The sequence below is a fragment of the Rattus norvegicus genome, chromosome 7, assembly GCF_036323735.1.
Source record: "Rattus norvegicus strain BN/NHsdMcwi chromosome 7, GRCr8, whole genome shotgun sequence".
Classification (NCBI taxonomy): Eukaryota; Metazoa; Chordata; class Mammalia; order Rodentia; family Muridae; genus Rattus; species Rattus norvegicus.
Window position 1 is genome coordinate 80,932,959 of NC_086025.1, and position 23,662 is coordinate 80,956,620.

The window sequence follows — 23,662 nt, forward strand, 5'->3', positions numbered from 1 at the left end:
CAGAGCTGACTATATGGAAATAAAGTCCTGTGTTACAGCGTGCAGCCTGGACACATTCAAAGCTGTTGGAGTTCAGTGAATTAATCTCCTCCTAAGTCCAGGCACAAACTCATCCACACACATCCTCACATTCACAAAAGTTCCTTCTCATGGATCACCTTCAGGGTTCACACTGGAATAGCCTCAGAAAACAAGGTATGTTTTGTCTATGGGTCCCACATCTGTGAAGTCAACTTACCACAAATTTCTCTAAAAACAACACTTCAGTTTTGTACATATTGAACATTGCACTGGCATAAATAAATAAATAAATAAATAAATAAATAAATAAACAAACAAAACCACCACAAAAAAAGAAAAGAAAAAAGAAAAAAGAGAAAGAAAACCTACAGTCTGATTAAAAAAAAACACAAACATACAATAAGCTAACATTTCTACACAAACAAAACAAAGTGTGGTGAGACACTATTGAAGTATCTTACACTTCACAGGTCCTAAGTGTCTACCTGTTTAATCATGGTTCACTTTAGATACCATGGTGTAGTATATACTTAATACTAAAATACTTATTTCTGTACTGATCATTACAGATATTTTTATTATTCATCTCTGGAAAGAACAGAAGAACATCTATGTATAATTTTATTGTGCTGAATATGATAATCAAATGATATAATGTGTCTATGTATGTGCATGTGTTTGTGTGTGTGTTTGTGTGTGTGTGTGTGTGTGTGTGTGTTTGTTTGTAAGGGTATGCATGAGTTGTGAACAAAATACTCTTTTAATAAGAGACACTAGTATTATTAAAGGATGATGGTATTTCCATGGAGTCTTGAAAACCAACACTGAAAGTTGTACTGGAACGAGTACATAGTTTGAGTAAAAAGTGTATTAAAAATACTTTAGATAAGATTCAGTAGAGGGGTTGGGGATTTAGCTCAGTGGTAGAGCGCTTGCCTGGGAAGCGCAAGGCCCTGGGTTCGGTCCCCAGCTCCGAAAAAAAAAAAAAGAACCAAAAAAAAAAAAAAGATTCAGTAGAGCAACTACTGAACTAGTTCAGTAAAAAATGGACCTTCATGTACGCAGAGGTTAATTTTCTTATTTTGTAAGAATAAGTTTCTTATTCAGCTTATTCCCAGTGAACAAGGCAGAAGAACACAATGCAATTCTAAAAGGAACAGTAACCTACCCTTTATCTCAAGTTGAAGTTATTCCATGAAGAAAAGGAAGGTTTGAATTAGTATTTCAAAATGTTAATCTATTTTGTGTTACTTTTGCTAACATTCATGTTCTAGAAAGTGCACATAACCTTGTTGAATTTTTTGCTTTCAATAACAAGGCATTCAAACTATAATGCAAGTACCCTGACTGTTTTTCAGGAAGCACATTGACATATTTTTACTATTGCTTTTGCTGATTCTTCTATTGCTAAGTTCAATGTGAATAAAACCATTTATCTTATGATTTTTATGCATTTTAAAAACCTTGGTGAATAGTTTTTAAAATAATACTGCCCTTGTTTACTACCGTGTGTGCCATAGTATTTACATTGGGAAAATTGGAAGTTATGAACCAAAAAACTTTAGAATTATGTTTATGAATGCTATATTATGTTTATTGTGATGAACAAATGAAAGAAATGAGTTTTTCTTGTATTGCACAAGTAAAATGTCTTAGATGATAACATTTTTTCTGAGCTTCTGTGATATTTTAATTTAGCTCTTATAGAATGTATACTATGTAAGAAGTAAGCATGAATTTGCGTTTAGGTAAGATAAGGAAAATAGGCTTCATCACAAGTAGAACTGCCAAGGGTATATAGAAAATTGTTCCATAACTATATTTGAGAGGACTGTGAGAAAGAGAGGCTTAGTTTTCAGAGGAACAATGCTACAGTCAATTAGCACAGTTTCCCTGAGCATTTTTTATTGGATATTTTTTATTTATATTTCAACTATTTCTCTTTCCCTGATTCCTGTCCAAGTCCCCTATCCCATCCCCCTCCACCTTCTTCTATAGGGGTATTTCCCCCTCCCCAAATACCCCCTTCCTGCCTCCCTACTGACATTCCCCTACACTGGGGCATCCATCCCTGGCAGGATGAATGGCTTCTCTTCCCATTGGTGCCCAACAAGGCCATCCTCTGCTACATATGCATTCTACCATGGGATTGTCCTTGTGTAGCATTTGGGTAGTGGTTTAGTCTTTGGAAGCTCTGGTTAGTTGGTATTGCTGTTCTTATGGGGTTGCAAGTCCCTTCAGTTCCTTCAATCCTTTTTATAACTTCTCAAGGGGGACCCTATTCTCAGTTTAATGGTTTGCTGCTTGAATTCGCCTCTATATTTGTCACACTCTGTATGAGTCTCTCAGGAGACAGCTGTATCAGGCTCCTGTCAGCATGTACTACTTGATTTCATCAATATTGTCCAGTTTTGATGGATATATATGTGTGTATATATATATATATATATATATATATATATATATATATATATATATATATATACTGAATCCCCACCAGGTGGGGCAGGCTCTGAATGGCCATTCCTTAAGCCTTCGCTCCACACTTTCTCTCCTCATTTCCTCCTCTAAGTATTTTGGCCCCCTTTCCATGAAATACTGAAGCATCCACACTTCGCTCATCCTCCTTCTTGAGCTTCATGTGTTCTCTAGATTGTTATCTTGGGTAATTTGAACTTTTGAACTGATATCCAGTTATCAGTGAGTGCATACCATATGTGATTTTCTCTCTCTCTCTCTCTCTCTCTCTCTCTCTCTCTCTCTCTCTCTCTCTCTCTCTCTGTGTGTGTTTGGGTTACCTCACTCAGGATGATATTTTCTAATCCCATCCATTTGCTTGCCTACAAATTTCATGAAGTCATTGTTTTTGATAGCTGAGTAATACTCCATTGTGTAGATGTACAACATTTCTGTATCCATTCCTCTGTTGAAGGGCATCTGGGTTCTTTCCAGCTTCTGGCTATTATAAATAAGGCTGCTATGAACAGTGCAGCATGTTTTTGTTATATGTTGTAGCATTTTTTGGGTATATGCCCAGGAGTGGTATAGCTGGGTCCTTAGTTAGTGCAATGTTCAATTTTCTGAAGAACCTCCAGACTGATTTCCAGAGTGGTTGTACTACTTTGCAATACTACCAACAACATAGGAATGTTCCTCTTTCTCCACATCCTCGCCAGCATCTGCTTTCACTTGAGTTTTTGATCCTAGTCATTCTGACTGATGTGAGGTGGAATCTCAGGGTTGTTTTGATTTGCATTTACTTGATGACTAAAGATGTTGAACATTTCTTTAGGTACTTCTCAGCCATTCAATATTCCTCAGCTGAGAATGTTTTGTTTAACTCTGTACCCAATTTTTAATAGGGTTATTTGACTCTTTCGTTTCTAACTTCTTTAGTTCTTTATATATTTGGATATTAGCCCTCTATCAGATGTAGGATTGGTAACAATCTTTTCCCAATCTATTGGTTTCCATTTTGTCTTAATGACAGTGTCCTTTGCTTTACAGAAGCTTTGCAGTTTTCTAAGGTCCCATTTTCGATTATTGTTCTTAGAGCATAAGCCATTGGTCCTTTGATCAGGAAATTTTGCCCAGTGCCCATGTGTTCGAGGTTCTTCCCCACTTTTTCTTCTATTAGTTTGAATATATCTGGTTTCATGTGGAGGTCCTTGATCCACTTGGACTTAAGCTTTGTACAGACCAATAAGAATGAGGCCATTTTCCTTCTTGTAAATGCTAACCGCCAGTTGAACCAGGACCATTTTTGAAAATGTTATCTTTTTACCACTGGATGGTTTAGCTCCTTTGTCAAAGATCAAGTGACCATAGGTGTGTGTGTTCGTTTCTACATTTTCCATTCTATTCTATTGATCTATCTGCCTGTATCTTTACCAATACCATACAGTTTTTATAACTATTGCTCTGTAATACTACTTGAGGTCAGAGATGGTGATTCCCCTAGAAGTTCTTTTATTGTTGAGGATAGTTTTTGCTATCCTTTTATTTGTTTGTTTTTTGTTTTTTGTTATTACAAATGAATTTGCAAATTGCTCTTTCTAGCTCTATGAAGAATTGAGTTCGAATTTTCATGGGGATCGCATTGAATCTGTAGATGGTTTTGGCAAAATGGCAATTTTTACTATATTAATCCTGCCAATCGATGAACATGGGAGTTCTTTCTAGCCTCTGAGATCTTCTTCAATTTCTTTCTTCAAAGACTTGAAGTTCTTGTCAGACAGATATTTCACTTGCTTGTTTAGAGTCACACCAAGGTATTTTATATTATTTGGGAGTATTGGAAAGGGTATTATTTCCCTAATTTTTTTTGTAGCCTGTACATCTTTTAAGTAGAGGAAGGCTACTGATTTGTTTGAGTTAATTTTATATCCAGACACATTGCTGAAGTAGTTTATCAGGCTTAGTAGTTCTCTGGTGGAACTATTGGGGTCACTTAAGTATACTACAATATCATCTGAAAAGACTGATATTTTGACTTCTTCCTTTCCAATTTGTATCTATTCGGCCTCCTTTTGTTGTCTGATTGCTCTGGCAAGGACTTCAAGAATTATATTGAATAAGTAGGGAGAGAGTGGGCAGCCTTGTTTAGTCCCTGATTTTAGTGGGATTGCTTCACCATTCTCTCTACTGAGTTTGATGTTGGCTACTGTTTGCTGTATATTGCTTTTATTATGTTTAGGTATGGGCCTTACATTCCTCATCTTTCTAAGACTTTTAACATGAAGGGGTGCTGAATTTTGTCAAATGATTTCTCAGCATCTAATGAGATGATCATGTGTTTTTTTTCTTTGAGTTTGTTTAAATAGTGAATTGCATTCATGAATTTCCATATATTGAACCATCCCTGCATCTCTGGGATGAAGCCTACTTGATCAGGATGGATAATCATTTTGATGTGTAATTGGACTCGGTTTGCAAGGATATTATTGAGTATTTTTGCATTGCTATTCATAAGGGAAATTGGTCTGAAGTCCTCTTTCTATCTTGGGTCTTTGTGTGGTTTTGGTATAAGTATATTTGTGCCTTCATAAAAGGAAATGGGTAGTGCTCCTCCTGTTTCTATTTTGTGGAATAGTTTGGACAGTATTGTTATGAAGTCTAATAGAATTCTGCACTAGTCCCATCTGGTCCTCAGCTTTTTGTAGTTGGGAGACTTAATAATTGCTTCTATTTCTTTAGGATTTATAGGACTGTTTAGATGGTTTATCTGATCCATATTTAACTTTGGTACCTGGTATCTCTCTAGAAAATTGTCCCTTTCATCCAGATTTTCCACTTTTGTTGAATATAGGATTTTGTGGTAGAAACAGATGATTTTTTAAATTTCCTCAGGTTCTGTTGTTATATCTCTCTTTTCATTTTTGATTTTGTTAATTTCTCTCTGTGCCTTCTAGTTATTCTGGCAAAGATTTTATCTATCTTTTTGATTATCTCAAAAAACCAGCTCCCTAATTTTGTTGATTTTTGTATATTTCTTTTTGTTTCTACTTGGTTGATTTCATCCCTGAGTTTCCTGCTGTCTACTCTTCTTGGGTGTATTTCCTTCTTTTTGTTCTAGAGCTTTCAGGTGTGCTGTGAAGCAGCTAATGTATGCTGTCTCCAGTTTCTAATTGGAGGCACCCAAAGCGATGAGTTTTCCTCTTGTAATTGTTTTCATTGTATCCCATAAATTTGGGTATGTTGTGCTTTCATTTTCATTAAGTTCTAAAAAATCTTTAATTTCTTTCTTTATTTTTCCTTGACCAAGTTGTCATTGAGTAGAGCATTGTTCAACTTCCATATGTATGTGGGCTTTCTGTTGTTTTTGTTGTTATTGAAGACCAGCCTTAGACTGTGGTGAACTGATACCATGCATGGGATTATTTCAATCTTCTTGTATGTGCTGAGGCCTGTTTTGCTACCAATTATATGGTCAGTTTTGGAGATGGCACCATGCGGTGCTGAGAAAAAGGTACATTCTTTTGTTTTAGGATGAAATGTTCTATAAATATATGTTAAATTCATTTGGTTCATAACTTCTCTTAGTTTCTCTATGTCTCTGTTTAATTTCTGTTTCCAAGATCTGTCCATTGATAATAGTGAGGTGGTGAAATCTCCCACTATTATTGTGTTATTGTGTGAGGTACTTTGAGCTTTAGTGAGGATTCTTTTTTTTTTTTTTTGGCACTTTTTTTTTATTAACTTGAGTATTTCTTATTTACATTTCGAGTGTTATTCCCTTTCCTGGTTTCCGGGCAATCATCCCCCTAATCCCTCGCCCTCCCCTTCTTTATGGGTGTTCCCCTCCCCATCCTCCCCCCATTGCCGCCTTCCCCCCAACAATCACGTTTAGTGAGGATTCTTTTATGAATGTAGGTGCCCTTGCATTTGGAGCATAGATATTTAGGATGGAGAGTTCATCTTGGTGGATTTTTTCCTTTGATAATTATGAAATGTCCTTCCTTACCTTTTTTGATAACTTTTGGTTGAATGTAGATTTTATTCGATATTAGAATAGCTACTTCAGCTTGTTTCTTGGGACCATTTACTTGGAAGATTGTTTTCCAGCCTTTTACTCTGAGATAGTGTCTGTCTTTGTCACTGAGATGTATTTCCTGTATGCAGCAAAATGCTGGGTCCTCTTTATGTATCCAGTCTGTTAGTCTATGTCTGTTTATTGGGGAATTGAGTCCGTTGATGTTAAGAGATATTAAGGAATAGTGATTGGTGTTTTCTGTCATTTTTGTTGTTAGAGGTGGAATTACATTTTTTTTTGGTTCTTTTTTTTTTTTTCGGAACTGGGGACCGAACCCAGGGCCTTGCACTTCCTAGGCAAGCGCTCTACCACTGAGCTAAATCCCCAACCCCGGAATTACATTTTTGTGGCTTTCTTCTTTATTTTCGATGCAAGGAGATTTCTTTCTTGCTTTTCCTAGGGTGTAGTTTCCCTCCTTGTGTTGGATTTTCCATTTATTATTCTTTTTACGGCTGGATTTGTGGAAAGATACTGTATAAATTTCATTTTGTCATGGAAGATTTGGTTTCTCCACTTACGTTAATTGAGAGTTTTAGTAGATATAGTAGCCCAGGTTGGCATCTGTGGTCTCTTTGGGTCTGTATGACATCGGCCCAGAATCTTCTGACTTTCATAGACTCTTGTAAGAAGTTTGGTGCAATTCTGATAGGTCTGCCTTTATTTGTTACTTGACCTTTTTCCCTTATCACTTTTAATATTCTTTTTTCGTTTTGTGCATTTGGTGTTTTGACTATTATATATTGGGAGGAATTTCTTTTCTGGTCCAATCTATTTGGAGTTCTGTAGAATAGTTCCTATTCTTTAGATTAGGGAAGTTTTCTTCTATAATTTTGTTGAAGATATTTACAGGTCCTTTATGTTGGGAGTCTTTGTTCTCTTCTATACCTATTATCTTCAGGTTTGTGTCCTAGATTTCCTGGATGTTTGGGGTTAGGAACATTTTTTACTTTACATTATCTTTGACAGTTGCACCAATGTTTTCTATGGTATCTCCTGCCTCTGGGATTCTCTCTTCTATCTCTTGTATTCTGTTGGGGATGCTTGCATCTATGACTCTTGAATTCTTTCCAAGGTTTTCTATCTCTAGGGTCGTCTCCCTTTGTGATTTCTTTATTGTTTCTTTTCCCATTTTTCAATTTTGGATCATTTTGTTCAATTCCATCACCCATTTGGTTGTAATTCTTTAAGAGATTTTGTGTTTCCTTTATAAGGACTTCTACTTGTTTACCCTGTGTTATCCTGTACATCTTTTTTTTTTTTATTAACTTGAGTATTTCTTATATACATTTCAAGTGTTATTCCCTTTCCCGTTTCCGGACAAACATCCCCCTCCCCCCTCCCCTTCCTTATGGGTGTTCCCCTCCCAACCCTCCCCGCATTGCCGCCCTCCACCCACCAGTCTAGTTCACTGGGGGTTCAGTCTTAGCAGGACCCAGGGCTTCCCCTTCCACTGGTGCTCTTACTAGGATATTCATTGCTACCTATGAGGTCAGAGTCCAGGGTCAGTCCATGTATAGTCTTTAGTTAGTGGCTTAGTCCCTGGAAGCTCTGGTTGCTTGGCATTGTTGTTCATATGGGGTCTCGAGCCCCTTCAAGCTCTTCCAGTTCTTTCTCTGATTCCTTCAACGGGGGACCTATTCTCAGTTCAGTGGTTTGCTGCTGGCATTCGCCTCTGTATTTGCTGTATTCTGGCTGTGTCTCTCAGGAGCGATCTACATCTGGCTCCTGTCGGTCTGCACTTCTTTGCTTCATCCATCTTGTCTAATTGGGTGGCTGTATATGTATGGGACTCATGTGGGGCAGGCTCTGAATGAGTGTTCCTTCAGTCTCTGTTTTAATCTTTGCCTCTCCCTTCCCTGCCAAGGGTATTCTTTTTCTTCATTTAAAGAAGGAGTGAAGCATTCACATTTTGATCATCCTTCTTGAGTTTTGTTTGTTCTAGGGATCTAGGGTAATTCAAGCATTTGGGCTAATAGCCACTTATCAATGAGTGCATACCATGTATGTCTTTCTGTGATTGGGTTAGCTCACTCAGGATGATATTTTCCAGTTCCAACCATTTGCCTACGAATTTCATAAACTCGTTGTTTTTGATAGCTGAGTAATATTCCATTGTGTAGAGGTACCACATTTTCTGTATCCATTCCTCTGTTGAAGGGGATCTGGGTTCTTTCCAGTTTCTGGCTATAATAAATAAGGCTGCAATGAACATAGTGGAGCACGTGTCTCTTTTATATGTTGAGGCATCTTTTGGGTATATGCCCAAGAGAGGTATAGCTGGATCCTCAGGCAGTTCAATGTCCAATTTTCTGAGGAACCTCCAGACTGATTTCCAGAATGGTTTTACCAGTCTGCAATCCCACCAACAATGGAGGAGTGTTCCTCTTTCTCCACATCCTCGCCAGCATCTGCTGTCACCTGAGTTTTTGATCTTAGCCCTTCTCACTGGTGTGAGGTGAAATCTCAGGGTTGTTTTGATTTGCATTTCCCTTATGACTAAAGATGTTGAACATTTCTTTAGGTGTTTCTCAGCCATTCGGCATTCCTCAGCTGTGAATTCTTTGTTTAGCTCTGAACCCCATTTTTTAATAGGGTTATTTGTTTCCCTGCGGTCTAACTTCTTGAGTTCTTTGTATATTTTGGATATAAGACCTCTATCTGTTGTAGGATTGGTAAAGATCTTTTCCCAATCTGTTGGTTGCCGTTTTGTCCTAATCACAGTGTCCTTTGCCTTACAGAAGCTTTGCAGTTTTATGAGATCCCATTTGTCGATTCTTGATCTTAGAGCATAAGCCATTGGTGTTTTGTTCAGGAAATTTTTTCCAGTGCCCATGTGTTCCAGATGCTTCCCTAGTTTTTCTTCTATTAGTTTGAGTGTGTCTGGTTTGATGTGTAGGTCCTTGATCCGCTTGGACTTAAGCTTTGTACAGGGTGATAAGGATGGATCGATCTGCATTCTTCTACATGTTGCCCTCCAGTAGAACCAGCACCATTTGCTGAAAATGCTATCTTTTTTCCATTGGATGGTTTTGGCTCCTTGGTCAAAAATCAAGTGACCATAGGTGTGTGCGTTCATTTCTGGGTCTTCAATTCTATTCCATTGGTCTATCTGTCTGTCTCTGTACCAATACCATGCAGTTTTTATCACTATTGCTCTGTAATACTGCTTGAGTTCAGGGATAGTGATTCCCCCTGAAGTCCTTTTAATGTTGAGGATAGCTTTAGCTATCCTGGGTTTTTTGTTATTCCAGATGAATTTGCAAATTGTTCTGTCTAACTCTTTGAAGAATTGGATTGGTATTTTGATGGGGATTGCATTGAATCTGTAGATTGCTTTTGGTAAAATGGCCATTTTTACTATATTAATCCTGCCAATCCATGAGCATGGGAGATCTTTCCGTCTTCTGAGGTCTTCTTCAATTTCTTTCCTCAGTGTCTTGAAGTTCTTATTGTACAGATCTTTTACTTGCTTGGTTAAAGTCACACCGAGGTACTTTATATTATTTGAGTCTATTATGAAGGGTGTCGTTTCCCTAATTTCTTTCTTGGCTTGTTTCTCTTTTGTATAGCGGAAGGCAACTGATTTATTTGAGTTAATTTTATACCCAGCCACTTTGCTGAAGTTGTTTATCAGCTTTAGTAGTTCTCTGGTGGAACTTTTGGGATCACTTAAATATACTATCATGTTGTCTGCAATAGTGATATTTTGACCTCTTCTTTTCCGATCTGTATCCCCTTGATCTCCTTTTGTTGTCTGATTGCTCTGGCTAGAAATTCAGAACTATATTGAATAAGTAGGAAGAGAGTGGGCAGCCTTGTCTAGTCCCTGATTTTAGTGGGATTGCTTCAAGTTTCTCTCCATTTAGTTTAATGTTAGCAACTGGTTTGCTGTATATGGCTTTTACTATGTTTAGGTATGGGCCTTGAATTCCTATTCTTTCCAGGACTTTTATCATGAAGGGGTGTTGAATTTTGTCAAATGCTTTCTCAGCATCTAATGAAATGATCATGTGGTTTTGTTCTTTTAGTTTGTTTATATAATGGATCACGTTGATGGTTTTCCGTATATTAAACCATCCCTGCATGCCTGGGATGAAGCCTACTTGATCATGGTAGATGATTGTTTTGATGTGCTCTTGAATTCGGTTTGCCAGAATTTTATTGAGTATTTTTGCGTCGATATTCATAAGGGAAATTGGTCTGAAGTTCTCTTTCTTTGTTGGGTCTTTGTGTGGTTTAGGTATAAGAGTAATTGTGGCTTAGTAGAAGGAATTCGGTAGGGCTCCATATGTTTCAATTTTGTGGAATAGTTTGGATAATATTGGTATGAGGTCTTCTATGAAGGTTTGATAGAATTCTGCACTAAACCCGTCTGGACCTGGGCTCTTTTTGGTTGGGAGACCTTTAATGACTGCTTCTATTTCCTTAGGAGTTATGGGGTTGTTTAACTGGTTTATCTGTTCCTGATTTAACTTCGATACCTGGTATCTGTCTAGGAAATTGTCCATTTCCTGAAGATTTTCAAGTTTTGTTGAATATAGGCTTTTATAGTAAGATCTGATGATTTTTTTTAATTTCCTCTGATTCTGTAGTTATCTCTCCCTTTTCATTTCTGATTTTGTTAATTTGGACACACTCTCTGTGTCCTCTCGTTAGTCTGGCTAAGGGTTTATCTATCTTGTTGATTTACTCAAAGAACCAACTTTTGGTTCTGTTGATTCTTTCTATGGTCCTTTTTGTTTCTACTTGGTTGATTTCAGCTCTGAGTTTGATTATTTCCTGCCTTCTACTCCTCCTGGGTGTATTTGCTTCTTTTTGTTCTAGAGCTTTTAGGTGTGCTGTCAAGCTGCTGACATATGCTCTTTCCTGTTTCTTTCTGCAGGCACTCAGCGCTATGAGTTTTCCTCTTAGCACAGCTTTCATTGTGTCCCACAAGTTTGGGTATGTTGTACCTTCATTTTCATTAAATTCTAAAAAGTTTTTAATTTCTTTCTTTATTTCTTCCTTGACCAGGTTATCATTGAGTAGAGCATTGTTCAATTTCCACGTATATGTGGGCACTCTTCCCTTATTGTTATTGAAGACCAGTTTTAGGCCGTGGTGGTCCGATAGCACACATGAGATTATTTCTATCTTCTGTACCTGTTGAGGCCCGTTTTTGACCAATTATATGGTCAATTTTGGAGAAAGTACCATGAGGAGCTGAGAAGAAGGTATATCCTTTTGCTTTAGGATAGAATGTTCTATAAATATCCGTTAAGTCCATTTGGCTCATGACTTCTCTTAGTCTGTCTACATCTCTGTTTAATTTCTGTTTCCATGATCTGTCCAGTGATGAGAGTGGGGTGTTGAAATCTCCCACTATTATTGTGTGAGGTGCAATGTGTGTTTTGAGCTTTAGTAAGGTTTCTTTTACATATGTAGGTGCCCTTGTATTTGGGGCATAAATATTTAGGATTGAGACTTCATCTTGGTGGATTTTTCCTTTGATGAATATGAAGTGTCCTTCCTTATCTTTTTTGATGACTTTTAGTTGAAAATTGATTTTATTTGGTATTAGAATGGCTACTCCAGCTTGCTTCTTCTGACCATTTGCTTGGAAAGTTGTTTTCCAGTCTTTCACTCTGAGGTAGTGTCTGTCTTTGTCTCTGAGGTGTGTTTCCTGTAGGCAGCAGAATGCAGGGTCCTCGTTGCGTATCCAGTTTGTTAATCTATGTCTTTTTATTGGGGAGTTGAGGCCATTGATATTGAGAGATGTTAAGGAATAGTGATTATTGCTTCCCGTTATATTCATATTTGGAAGTGAGGTTATGTTTGTGTGCTTTCATTCTCTTTGTTTTGTTGCCAAGACGATTAGTTTCTTGCTTCTTCTAGGGTATAGCTTGCCTCCTTATGTTGGGCTTTACCATTTATTATCCTTTGTAGTGCTGGATTTGTAGAAAGATATTGTGTATATTTGGTTTTGTCATGGAATATCTTGGTTTCTCCATCAATGTTAATTGAGAGTTTTGCTGGATACAGTAACCTGGGCTGGCATTTGTGTTCTCTTAGGGTCTGTATGACATCAGTTCAGGATCTTCTGGCCTTCATAGTTTCTGGCGAGAAGTCTGGTGTGATTCTGATAGGTCTGCCTTTATATGTTACTTGACCTTTTTCCCTTACTGCTTTTAATATTCTTTCTTTATTTTGTGCATTTGGTGTTTTGACAATTATGTGACGGGAGGTATTTCTTTTCTGGTCCAATCTATTTGGAGTTCTGTAGGCTTCTTTTATGTCTATGGGTATCTCTTTTTTTAGGTTAGGGAAGTTTTCTTCTATGATTTTGTTGAAGATATTTACTGGTCCTTTGAGCTGGGAGTTTTCACTCTCTTCTATACCTATTATCCTTAGGTTTGATCTTCTCATTGAGTCCTGGATTTCCTGTATGTTTTGGACCAGTAGCTTTTTCCGCTCTACATTATCTTTGACAGTTGAGTCAACGATTTCTATGGAATCTTCTGCTCCTGGCATTCTCTTTTCCATCTCTTGTATTCTGTTGGTGAAGCTTGTATCTACAGCTCCTTGTCTCTTCTTTTGGTTTTCTATATCCAGGGTTGTTTCCATGTGTTCTTTCTTCATTGCTTCTATTTCCATTTTTAATTCCTTCAACTGTTTGATTGTGTTTTCCTGGAATTCTTTCAGGGATTTTTGTGTCTCCTCTCTATGGGCTTCTACTTGTTTATTTATGTTTTCCTGGAATTCTTTCAGGCATTTTTGCGATTCCTCTCTGTAGGCTTCTACTTGTTCTCTAAGGGAGTTCTTCATGTCTTTCTTGAAGTCCTCCAGCATCATGATCAAAAATGATTTTGAAACTAGATCTTGCTTTTCTGGTGTGTTTGGATATTCCATGTTTGTTTTGGTGGGAGAATTGGGCTCCGATGGTGCCATGTAGTCTTGGTTTCTGTTGCTTGGGTTCCTGCGCTTGCCTCTCGCCATCAGATTATCTCTAGTGTTACTTTGTTCTGCTATTTCTGACAGTGGCTAGACTGTCCTATAAGCCTGTGTGTCAGGAGTGCTGTAGACCTGTTTTCCTCTCTTCCAGTCAGTTATGGGGACAGAGTGTTCTGCTTTCGGGCGTGTAGTTTTTCCTCTCTACAGGTCTTCAGCTGTTCCTGTGGGCCTGTGTCTTGAGTTCACCAGGCAGCTTTCTTGCAGCAGAAAATTTGGTCTTACCTGTGGTCCCGAGGCCTAAGTTTGCTCGTGGGGTGCTGCCCACGCGCTCTCTGCAGTGGCAGCAACCAGGAAGACCTGTGCCGCCCCTTCCGGGAGCTTCAGTGCACCAGGGTTCCAGATGGTCTTTGGCTTTTTCCTCTGGCCTCCGAGATGTGTGTGCAGAGAGCAGTCTCTTCTGGTTTCCCAGGCTTGTCTGCCTCTCTGAAGGCTTAGCTCTCCCTCCCACGGGATTTGGGTGCAGAGAACTGTTTATCTGGTCTGTTTCCTTCAGGTTCCCGCGGTGTCTCAGGCAGGGGTCCTCCCGCTCCTGGGCCCTCCCCCACGGGAGCCCAGAGGCCTTATACAGTTTCCTCTTGGGCCAGGGATGTGGGCAGGGGTGAGCAGTGTTGGTGGTCTCTTCCGCTCTGCAGCCTCAGGAGTGCCCACCTGACCAGGCGGTTGGGTCTCTCTCTCTCACGGGGTCTGGGAGCAGAGAGCTGCTGCGGGCCGGGATCCGCGGGTGTGGGACTTCCGGTAAACACAGAACGTGCCCGGTCCTAGAGGAATTCTGCTTCCGTGTATCCCAAGCTCACCAGGCAGCTTTCTTGCAGCAGAAAAGTTGGTCTTACCTGTGGTCCCGAGGCTCAAGTTCGCTCGTGGGGTGCTGCCCACGGGCTCTCTGCAGCGGCAGCAACCAGTATCCTGTACATCTTTAAGGGAATTATTTTTATTCTTCATAAAGTCTTCTGTCATCAGCATGAGATGTGATTTTAAATCCAAATCTTGCTTCTCAGATGTGTTTGGATTTCCAGTATTTGCTTTGGTGCTAGAACTGGCCTCTGATGTTGTCTAGTAGTCTTGGTTTCTGTTACTTAGGTTCCTGTGCTTGCCTCTCGCCATCAGGCCGTCTTTGGTGTTAGCTTGTCTTGCTGTCTCTGGAAGTGGCTTGACCCTCCTATAGGCCTGTGTATTAGCTAGCACTCCTGTCAACCTGTTTTCTTTCAGCCATATCTGGGAACAGAGAGCTGTTCTGGGTTTGTGTGACCTGAAGCCTCCAGGCGGGTTGTTTGGTACAGAAGAATTGGTCTTACCTCTGCTCTCAGGTGTGTAGATGCTCCTGGTAATTGGCTTGCAGCTCTGGGTGCAGGGAGAAAAGTGAGTGTCCTGCCCCTGACTGCACCTAGGTTCCTGTGCCCAGAGGATACAGAGGGCCCTAGAAGGGTTCCTCTTGGGTCAGGAATGTGAGCAGAGGTAGTTGTATCCTCTGAGCTCTCAAGATTGTTCGCACTTCTGAGAGTCCAGCTCTCTTCTCCATGGGACTTGGGTACAGAGAGCTGTGGAACTGGTTCAGTTCTGGGAGCAGACAGAAACAAGAAGGTTCTTGCTGGTGAATGCTCCTAGGTTCCTGTATCCAGAGGGCACTAGGCAGGTTCCTCTTGGGCCAGGAATGTGAGCAGAAGTGGTAGTCTCCCCTGAACTCTCAGGATTGTCTGCACTTCTGAGGGTCCAGCTCTCTCCCCAACGGGATTTGGATACAGAGCACCCTGAGCATTTCTATGAGATACCATTCATCTATTTTTCATTCTGTGAATTTTGGGCAATGTATCCTAAATAAGAACTCACAGTAGAAGCTAGATCTAGGTATAAATTAATGTCACCTCTTCCTTATTCAATTTTCTCATCTTTCCTACCCTTCCTCCTTTCCTTCTTTGCAGATGTATGCATAAGCTTTTGACCTTGTGTGTGTGTGTATACATACAAACACTATATATATTTGAATATATATACACACTACATATATATTCAAATATATATATATATATATTCAAAAATTAAATTCCTCTGAACAACATAGAGGAGCAACTACTTTCTAAGGTTGCTTACATGTCAAGAAAGTTACTATAATGTAACCCTAATTATTATACATGTAAACAAACCAATAACTAAATAAAAATCCTTTTATGATGCTCAAAATTGAGCAAGTGACAAAGGAATCTTTGCATAGCTCCTTTGTGTAGGGACTACTCTAGACAATAAATATGGGGGTGTGAATAAAATGGACAGCATTTTGTCTCTTAAGAGTCCTTTCATTTAGTATATGTGAAAGTCTTTAGCCAGAATATAAGAAGGATGGATTTATACTTTTCAAATAATAGCTCCAGGTAACACTACTCAATGGATAAGAGACAGGACTATTGAGAAGAAGTGGGATCACATTTTTGATCAGTCATATGACTTTAGGCAATATACTTAAACTGCTTTTTCCTAAAATGTTATTCATGGGAGGAAATGATTTTAATGCACATTTCTTTAAAAAAATTAGTCTGAATATGGCAAGATCTTTTTATAAAAGTATGTCTTTATTAGCATGGTTACCAATCAAGAGTAACTATCATACCTTCAGGTTTGAATTTGGTTCATTTGAAATTATCATCTAGGATACAAGATTGATATTGATAACTGCTGGCATTTAACATGTTACTGAGGTTCCAAAGCAGACAATTAACTAAGCAAAGCAATAGAAATGAAATGGAAATAGAACAGAAAGAAACAGAAGCACTTCTGTTTCTGTGGACAGACCAAAATACTACAAAAATTTTATAACAATAGAAGGTTTAAGAACAACTGGAATATCTGAAGAAATTTTAACTGTCAGCATGCCTTCATTCTTAAGAAGATTGAGAAAAATCTAATAATAAAGACATTGCTTATTACCTGTTAAATCTATGACATTTTAATTAAAGTGAGAAAGAACTTATAGAGAAAATTATAAACCATTACTGAAAGACATGAATGCAAACACGAGTAAATTGAGAGACTGGTTGTATTAATAGATGAGAAGATTAAATGTCATACATCAATTTATTCCCAAATGATTTATTAGTTCAACATGGTGGCAATCAAATGCAATGTGTAGAAGAAGCTTAATTCTAAAATTGAATTCAAGGTTCAAAATGTTGTGACAGGCATTAAGGGCTTAATAAAAAAAAACTTAACTGAATTGTTGTTAAGCTCATTACCTTGGGCTTAGTTACCAATTGAGGGAGATATTGTTGAAATTTTAGGAAGTGGGGCAAAGGAGGAAAAGCAGGGAAAGAGAGTTCCATGCCCTGAGAGACTGTAACTGTGTCTCACACTAAATTCCCTTGTTTCTTTTTCTTTCCAAGCTACTGTGAGGTGAGCAACTCAATGTCTGCAGCAAAGGCTCCGATCCTGCCTAGGACTGGAAAACTCTGAAGCCATGATTAATGTAAAACTTTTCTTCTTTAAAGCAAATCTGTTGATATTTTGACATACCAATTTAAAAAAAAACAATCTGACATACAGATAGTACATTTTTATCCTGGTTGTCTTATTGCTCTGAAACTCTTTCTGTCTAGAGACAAAGAAGTCAATGGAACAGACTAGAAAGCTGAAAAATAACACAGGGATGGGAGAGTTGATGGCAATGGTGTTGTCTGGTAGGAAGTGGTGCTAAAGCACTTGATTAATTACATAGTAAACGTGAAATTAGAGTACTGGCTTACAGAAAATAACAAATAAGTTAATGACTGGAAAGTGGAAAGCACATTTCTAAACATTAGAATAATTACAAGAAGATATGTGTATGAAACTGCAAATTTGAGAAGGGTACTTTTAAACAAGACATAAAAGGGATAAATGATAAAGGAAAGTGATATTTAAATATAATACAAATTTTTAGATACTTGTCCAACATAGGAATACAGAGATAAAATACAATGCTCATTTTAACCATAAGTGGAATTCAAATATTAATTGTAACATAAATGACATATATACCATATGGACTCCCATGACATAAAACATTTTCTATAAATAAAATAAATTTAAAAGTTTGTGATTGTAGCAATGCACAAATCTAACAAGAAGCTGTCAGTGTGCAAAATAGATAGGTTCAACTTAATACTTCTTGGGCAAAATTAATAAATTGTCAAAGAATTAATAACAATGAGGTTTAACAATGTTATTAATTATTCAAATCTCTTAAGTTTTTCAAATTCTAACCCACTGAAGTTTAGTGTGAATGGGAAAAGCCTCGCAATGATTTATTTTTTTGTGTGTGTGTTAAGGGTTCTTTTTTAATGTATAAAATTATTTATTGTCAATAAATTTTTATTTAAGTGGTTGGTTTGATTTCTTTGCTGTCCATCCAGGCACTCTGAAAATAGCCCTTTCTCAAGGGCATCCAGTTGTGCTTTTTAGCCCTCTTTTATCTGTCTTTTCCAACAGTCATTGGCAACTTCTAAGTTCTTAGCCAGAAGATTTGTGGATTTCTTCAATTTACTTTAATTTAGGGACCCTTCTTCAATTAGCTTTAAAAACCATTTTAAGTTAGGTTTCCCTTGTGACACCCAACATCTTTGTAGAGTCTTTCATGTCCATTCCTAACACTCAGAATCCTAATCTTTATGAAGGAAATGCCAGTGCTTCTAGAAACAAAACCAAAATTGCACATCAGTTTTGTACTTTGTTAGCTGTCTTGTAGTTCCTTCGATTTATTTTTTAAAACCTGGCAACATGCAATTAATTTGAAGTATTTTATACTCTTTGACTTAATAGTCCTGCTATCACAAACACAAATGTCTCAATAATATTCTTACATATATAGTCACATGGACTCATAAAAGGGTGTTTTTCCTTTTATCATTCCTTTGCAGTAGTAAAAACTAGAATAACTTATTTATCAGAAATTAAACAGAAATTAACTAAAATACAGTTATATTAATAAATAAATTAAAATAAATAAATAAATAAATCGTGTATGTGTGTATGTTTCTAATATTGTTGAACTCTTAAAAGAATGAAGAAAATCCGCAATATATAAATGATGAAAATAAAATGATTGTATGGAAATCAGATGAAGTATAGATTGTGTAATAAATGCCTTAGTTCCTGTTCTATTGCCATGAGGAGACAGCATGGCCAACTCAGGTCTTATTAAGGAAAATATTTAAATGGGTGCTTGTTGACAGTTTAATCTGTTAAAATCATGTCAGGAAGCATGATAGTAGTATGGCAATACTCATGTTGCTTGAGTAGTAGCTGAGAGCTGCATCCTGGTCATTGGGCCAAGAAAGGGGAAGAGGGTCTAGACTTAAAATGGATGTTTAAAATCTCAAAGCTTACCCTTAATGAAATCTATGCCTAGTCCAAGAAGGCTACACATCCTAATCCTTCTGACAAGTATTCAAATAGATGAGTTTATAGGATGATTTTTATTCAGCTCACCACAATTAGAAAGTATCAAAGTATGTATAAGTATTCCAAAAAGGAAAAGTTAAGCAATGGTACCAGGTTTGGGAAGACATAAGGTTTAAAATCACGAGACTGAAAGGGAAGCCGTGAATTTTTTTTTTTATTAACTTGAGTATTTCTTATTTACATTTCGAGTGTTATTCCCTTTCCCGGTTTCCGGGCAAACATCCCCCTAATCCCTCCCCCTCCCCTTCTTTATGGGTGTTCCCCTCCCCATTCTCCCCTCATTTTCGCTGTCCCCCCAACAATCACGTTCACTGGGGGAAGCCGTGAATCTTAAAGAACAGGAGGTCATAAGACATGAGACGGTTTGGAGGAATGAAGAAGTTATATATTCTCAAAAAAATTACAAAGCAAGGATGTCTGGCAGCTATCCCTAGTGTTGATTATAATTTCCCCCGAGCTGTTGAGCAGAGTCCTATCAGAGAGTAAGGAGACCATCCTTTCAGTATCATATGATACTGAAGACCAATTCTTAGAAACACCAATAACTATCAAGTCACAACTATAGTTTTAGCCAACTTCTGAAAAAAATCCTGCCACCTTCAGGGTCAGATCAACTAACACTTGCAGAAAACTCTAATAAGAAGCTCTAACCCCAAATCCTCATTGCCTGTGCAAGTAGCTGGTTCACTACTATGGACAGGTCATTTATTACCTAGCCCTGTGGAACGGATGCCACAGAGAAGGCTCAAGGTTTCAACTGAAATCACATTTTATCTATGTTTATGTTTAGGATTTATCACTGGCCTTGGCATCTTTGCATGCATCCCCAAATGATAATAAATAAGTTTTTACTTGCTGACCTGTGAATATTTCCTTTCCATACTTATAGATCCAAAAGAATTTGTAGGAGTTTCTATCATGAGTTGTAAATGGAAGAACCTCAGGTCTGATACCAAATAATAAAAGAATTTACATTAAAAATGTGATATTTGAATTTTAAAAACAATAATAAAGGATTAATTTTATAAAGAAATATGCTATTATATCAACTGTATTTACTGGGTGGATGCTTTAAAATTACTTTCTTTTGCATAATTTCATTATTAAAATTAATGTTGGATACAGATTGCTGGCTCAGTGAGTAAGAACACTTTTCATGGAAATACAGGGACCTAGTATGCATTCTTAAGACATTGGCAAAAAGGCACAAGGCAACTTATAACCCCAATAGTAAATGTAGGTAGGTTATTGAGGATGGCTAGAAATTAGTCTAGCCAAACTTGGGAGTTCCAGATTCAGAGATAGATCCTATCACATGAGAATAAGTTAGAAAACAATAGAGCAGCAAACAGTATACTCTCCTCTGGTTTCAGTGCCCAATCACATAGGGGCATGTACTGCTGCACACATACTTAAGAACATGCACACACATACAACAATCTGCAAAAATAAAGTACATGAAGATACACATTTAAATACTACATCATATATATTTATATTAAAATACCACATCATAATAAAAAATTAACACAATTTGTCTTTTATGTATTAATGTGAGCTTAAAACTAGATCTAATTAATCATTAAGTTACAAAATAGTCTATGATTCAGAAGACAAAATTTATAAAATATCCATGGACATTCTAAAGCAAGTATAAAAATTATTTTTCAGAGGCATTGCTATCACATTTTGCTAACTCTCTTATATAATATCAACATATTTAAAATATTTAGAAGTTTTAAAATAGAATTCTATTTGTTCTCTTTGGCTGAAAGACATCTCTGAAACAAGGTACTTTAATTAAACCTAAGTTCCCCCAATAACGTAGCTTTTATCTTTCAATATTTTGTGGCCTTAGCCTGCTATCACAATATACTAATTAGTAATCCGTTTGCTACTTACATGTCTTTGAGACAGTAATTAGAGAAATGCTAATTTCCTGCTCGCTGATGGGAAACCACATGAGAGCTCTTTTGTGAGATTAAGCTCTACACAGCACATACAACTAAAGCTAACAACACCCAGTGCAAAATTATTAACCTGTAAACATCATTCCAGTTTAATCAGGATGCTAAGACTGAATGTACACACTCACCTTTATACTCTAAATGAAATCCAGTGTAACTGACAGATCCGTCGCTCCGAAAAGCCAAGTGCATGGTGTTTGAACTGCTCTCTATTCTTTCTGGTAACTTGCTGTCTTGAAAACTTCCAATCAATGGACTATTACTGTCTGGGCCATCGTATATATAGAGGAAGTCATAGTTTGGTTCTATGCTAAAACTAAAAGAGAAGGAGGGGTGGGTGTTACTAAAAGGGTGTTTACCAAAGCAGATATAGAGCCAAAGAACAATAAATCTTGGCAAATAAATCTGGTACAACAGTCAAAACAAAACTCCTACACATTAACTCTACCATTAAAGAGGAACCCTGTGGTTCCATATCAGAAACCGTTTGTAAACGTGAATTGAGGGGCCAAGAAAGCCCAGAAAAGCCCAGGTCTTCAGTGGATACCCCACCAAGACTCTGGAGTCCCCAAAAGCTCTCTCCAGTGAGATGGAAGTTTGCCGCACCTGTCCACCACTGAAATGTATTTATGTCCTGGGCACCAGATTCCCCGATCACCATTACATTACGGGGAATCATCTCCAAAGGAGGAGACGGTAGCAAGTAAGGCATAGAGAACACTTATACCCCAGTGGTGCCGGTCAAGCTAATCTGTGTCCTATGCCTTTGCTAGTTTTTAAAAAGTACAATCAGTAAAGCAGATCTGTCAAGAATGAGTAAGTTAACAGGCAGGGACAGACACTGTGTAGGCTTTGCAAATAGCTGGAATTAGAGCAAAATGTGCTCAATGTGTGTGTCTGCTTACAACACTGGGACGTGTGTTTACCAGTAAGTTGCTCATCACGAGAGCAGCAGACTTGGGCGTTGTAATCTCCAGTAACTTGTCTGCCCTCTGAAAGAAGGGTTTTCTGTGTTGTGAAATGCATACACTTTGCTGTGCACGACTGTTCCTACAATTGATATTGTGTGAAACCGGGGAGGATGGTCTTTGAGTGTTCTCACGGGTCAATGGTTACTTTTGTTTGGGGAACCAGGTTGGGGTGGGGAATTTCACCTGCTCTCTACCTACATACATTTCTCTGTATCTCTCTGAACCAGAGAAGTCTGCCAAAGGCCAAACGTCTTCCTTTACTGCACAAGGAAGATGTGGAGGGTTCACCCGGATTGCAGGCGGCCCATTGGTTGTTCATATATTTAAATAAAATGGTCTACAAATCAAATAAAAAAGGAAGAAAAAAGAAAAGAAATTTATCTGAAAAAACAAACAAAACACTCACAGGACATGACTAGCCAATAAGCCACAGGAAAGAGAGAGTCTTCTTGATATTTAGAAGACTCACGTTAACAGCATACATAAGAGGAAAGCCAGATAAATGGATAGTTGGGGAAGTGGCACGGCCTTGGGAATAAGCTGTATATTTGGGCTTTATTTCTTCATTTTCCAACTTACATATTATTTTGAAAGATTTTTTACATTAGTAAAGTGAAATACATATATGCTTTTAATTTCCAATGTATTTTTATATGATAGAAGTGTTAACTCCTTTCATTGCTAGTCATGAAAACACAGCACTTTGAAATACATCAGGTATCAGAATAAATAAAAAATACGGATGAATATTGTTTTTAAGTTACTCAGCAAAATACTGTATTCTGTATTAGATATCTGTTGATGAAAATATATGAATATTTTTCTATTAGAATAATTCAAAGGAAATAATATTTATAGACTTTCAAATTTAGATGGTGGTACAATGACTTTTACACTGTAGATGATTCAAATTCACATTATAGGTATTAAAATATCTTGCATAATAAACTTTTACCTTAAAAAAGTGTGAGTATTATCTCAGAATAATCATGGTTTACATTTAATTGGGAGCTAGATTATCCATTTATATATCGTTAGTACCACTTACATATGGTTAGTAATTAAGAAATCATGAAATCATAAATCAGAAATCTGCTGTAACTTCATATTTGTATTTACTTATTTCAAAGAAACAATATTAAAAACGTCAAGTTTCTGTGACTCTTTTACTCTTAATGGTTTCCAGTCAGTTTATTTGTACATAAAATGTCAGGGAGAAAAGTGGATGGATTAGTAAATTTCTCACATCTAAAAGGCATTAAAGAATTAAACAAAATAAATCAAAACATACCAAACAATACTTTATTCAACTAAATTCAACTAGTTAGTCCTAAATCCTGTCAATGGATCAGAGGCCTCAATTTTGGTAACTAGTGATATTTAATAGCAGATGTCACTGACCTTTGTGGACTACAGCATTCTGAATTTCCACTTTCATCGAGAAAATTTGACTTTTACCAACTCCTTGTCTATCTCACTGTTAGAGGCTCTTCATAAACAAGTGCTTTGAAAGGATACAGTGATGGGTTCTCGTGTTTGGAACACTGGAAATGGCATTTTCAAAGGTGGATACCAGATATTTCATTGAATGTCTCCCTTTGCCTTATGTGAATATGTAAAACACTGAAGATGATAGTGAAAAAAATTCTTTGGGAAAATTTAAGTTCTTATCTGCAATGATTCCTTTCATGCAAACACTGAGAGAATGGTATGCTTATGAGATGTGATATTTTTATAAAATTTGGCCATACCAATCC

The 23,662-nt window shown here is 37.4% G+C and overlaps 1 protein-coding gene and 1 long non-coding RNA gene across 9 annotated transcripts in view; one reads left to right on the forward strand and one right to left on the reverse strand.

The window, feature by feature from the left end:
* Nucleotides 1-17,085, forward strand: part of LOC120093811 (uncharacterized) — a 64,182-nt gene extending 47,097 nt beyond the window's left edge. For both annotated transcript variants that reach the window (XR_005487498.2, XR_005487497.2), the window contains one exon: nucleotides 16,912-17,085. This is a non-coding gene — a long non-coding RNA (uncharacterized LOC120093811). The remainder of the gene's footprint in view (nucleotides 1-16,911) is intronic.
* The window catches only part of Csmd3 (CUB and Sushi multiple domains 3), a 1,319,129-nt gene that overhangs the window by 295,618 nt on the left and 999,849 nt on the right, over nucleotides 1-23,662 (reverse strand). For all 7 annotated transcript variants that reach the window (XR_010053386.1, XM_063264433.1, XM_063264432.1 and 4 more), the window contains one exon: nucleotides 21,063-21,250. Coding sequence is in view for 6 of the 7 variants with exons in the window: in XM_063264433.1 (XP_063120503.1) it covers nucleotides 21,063-21,250 (188 nt within the window). In the remaining variant the exon portion in view is untranslated. The remainder of the gene's footprint in view (nucleotides 1-21,062; nucleotides 21,251-23,662) is intronic.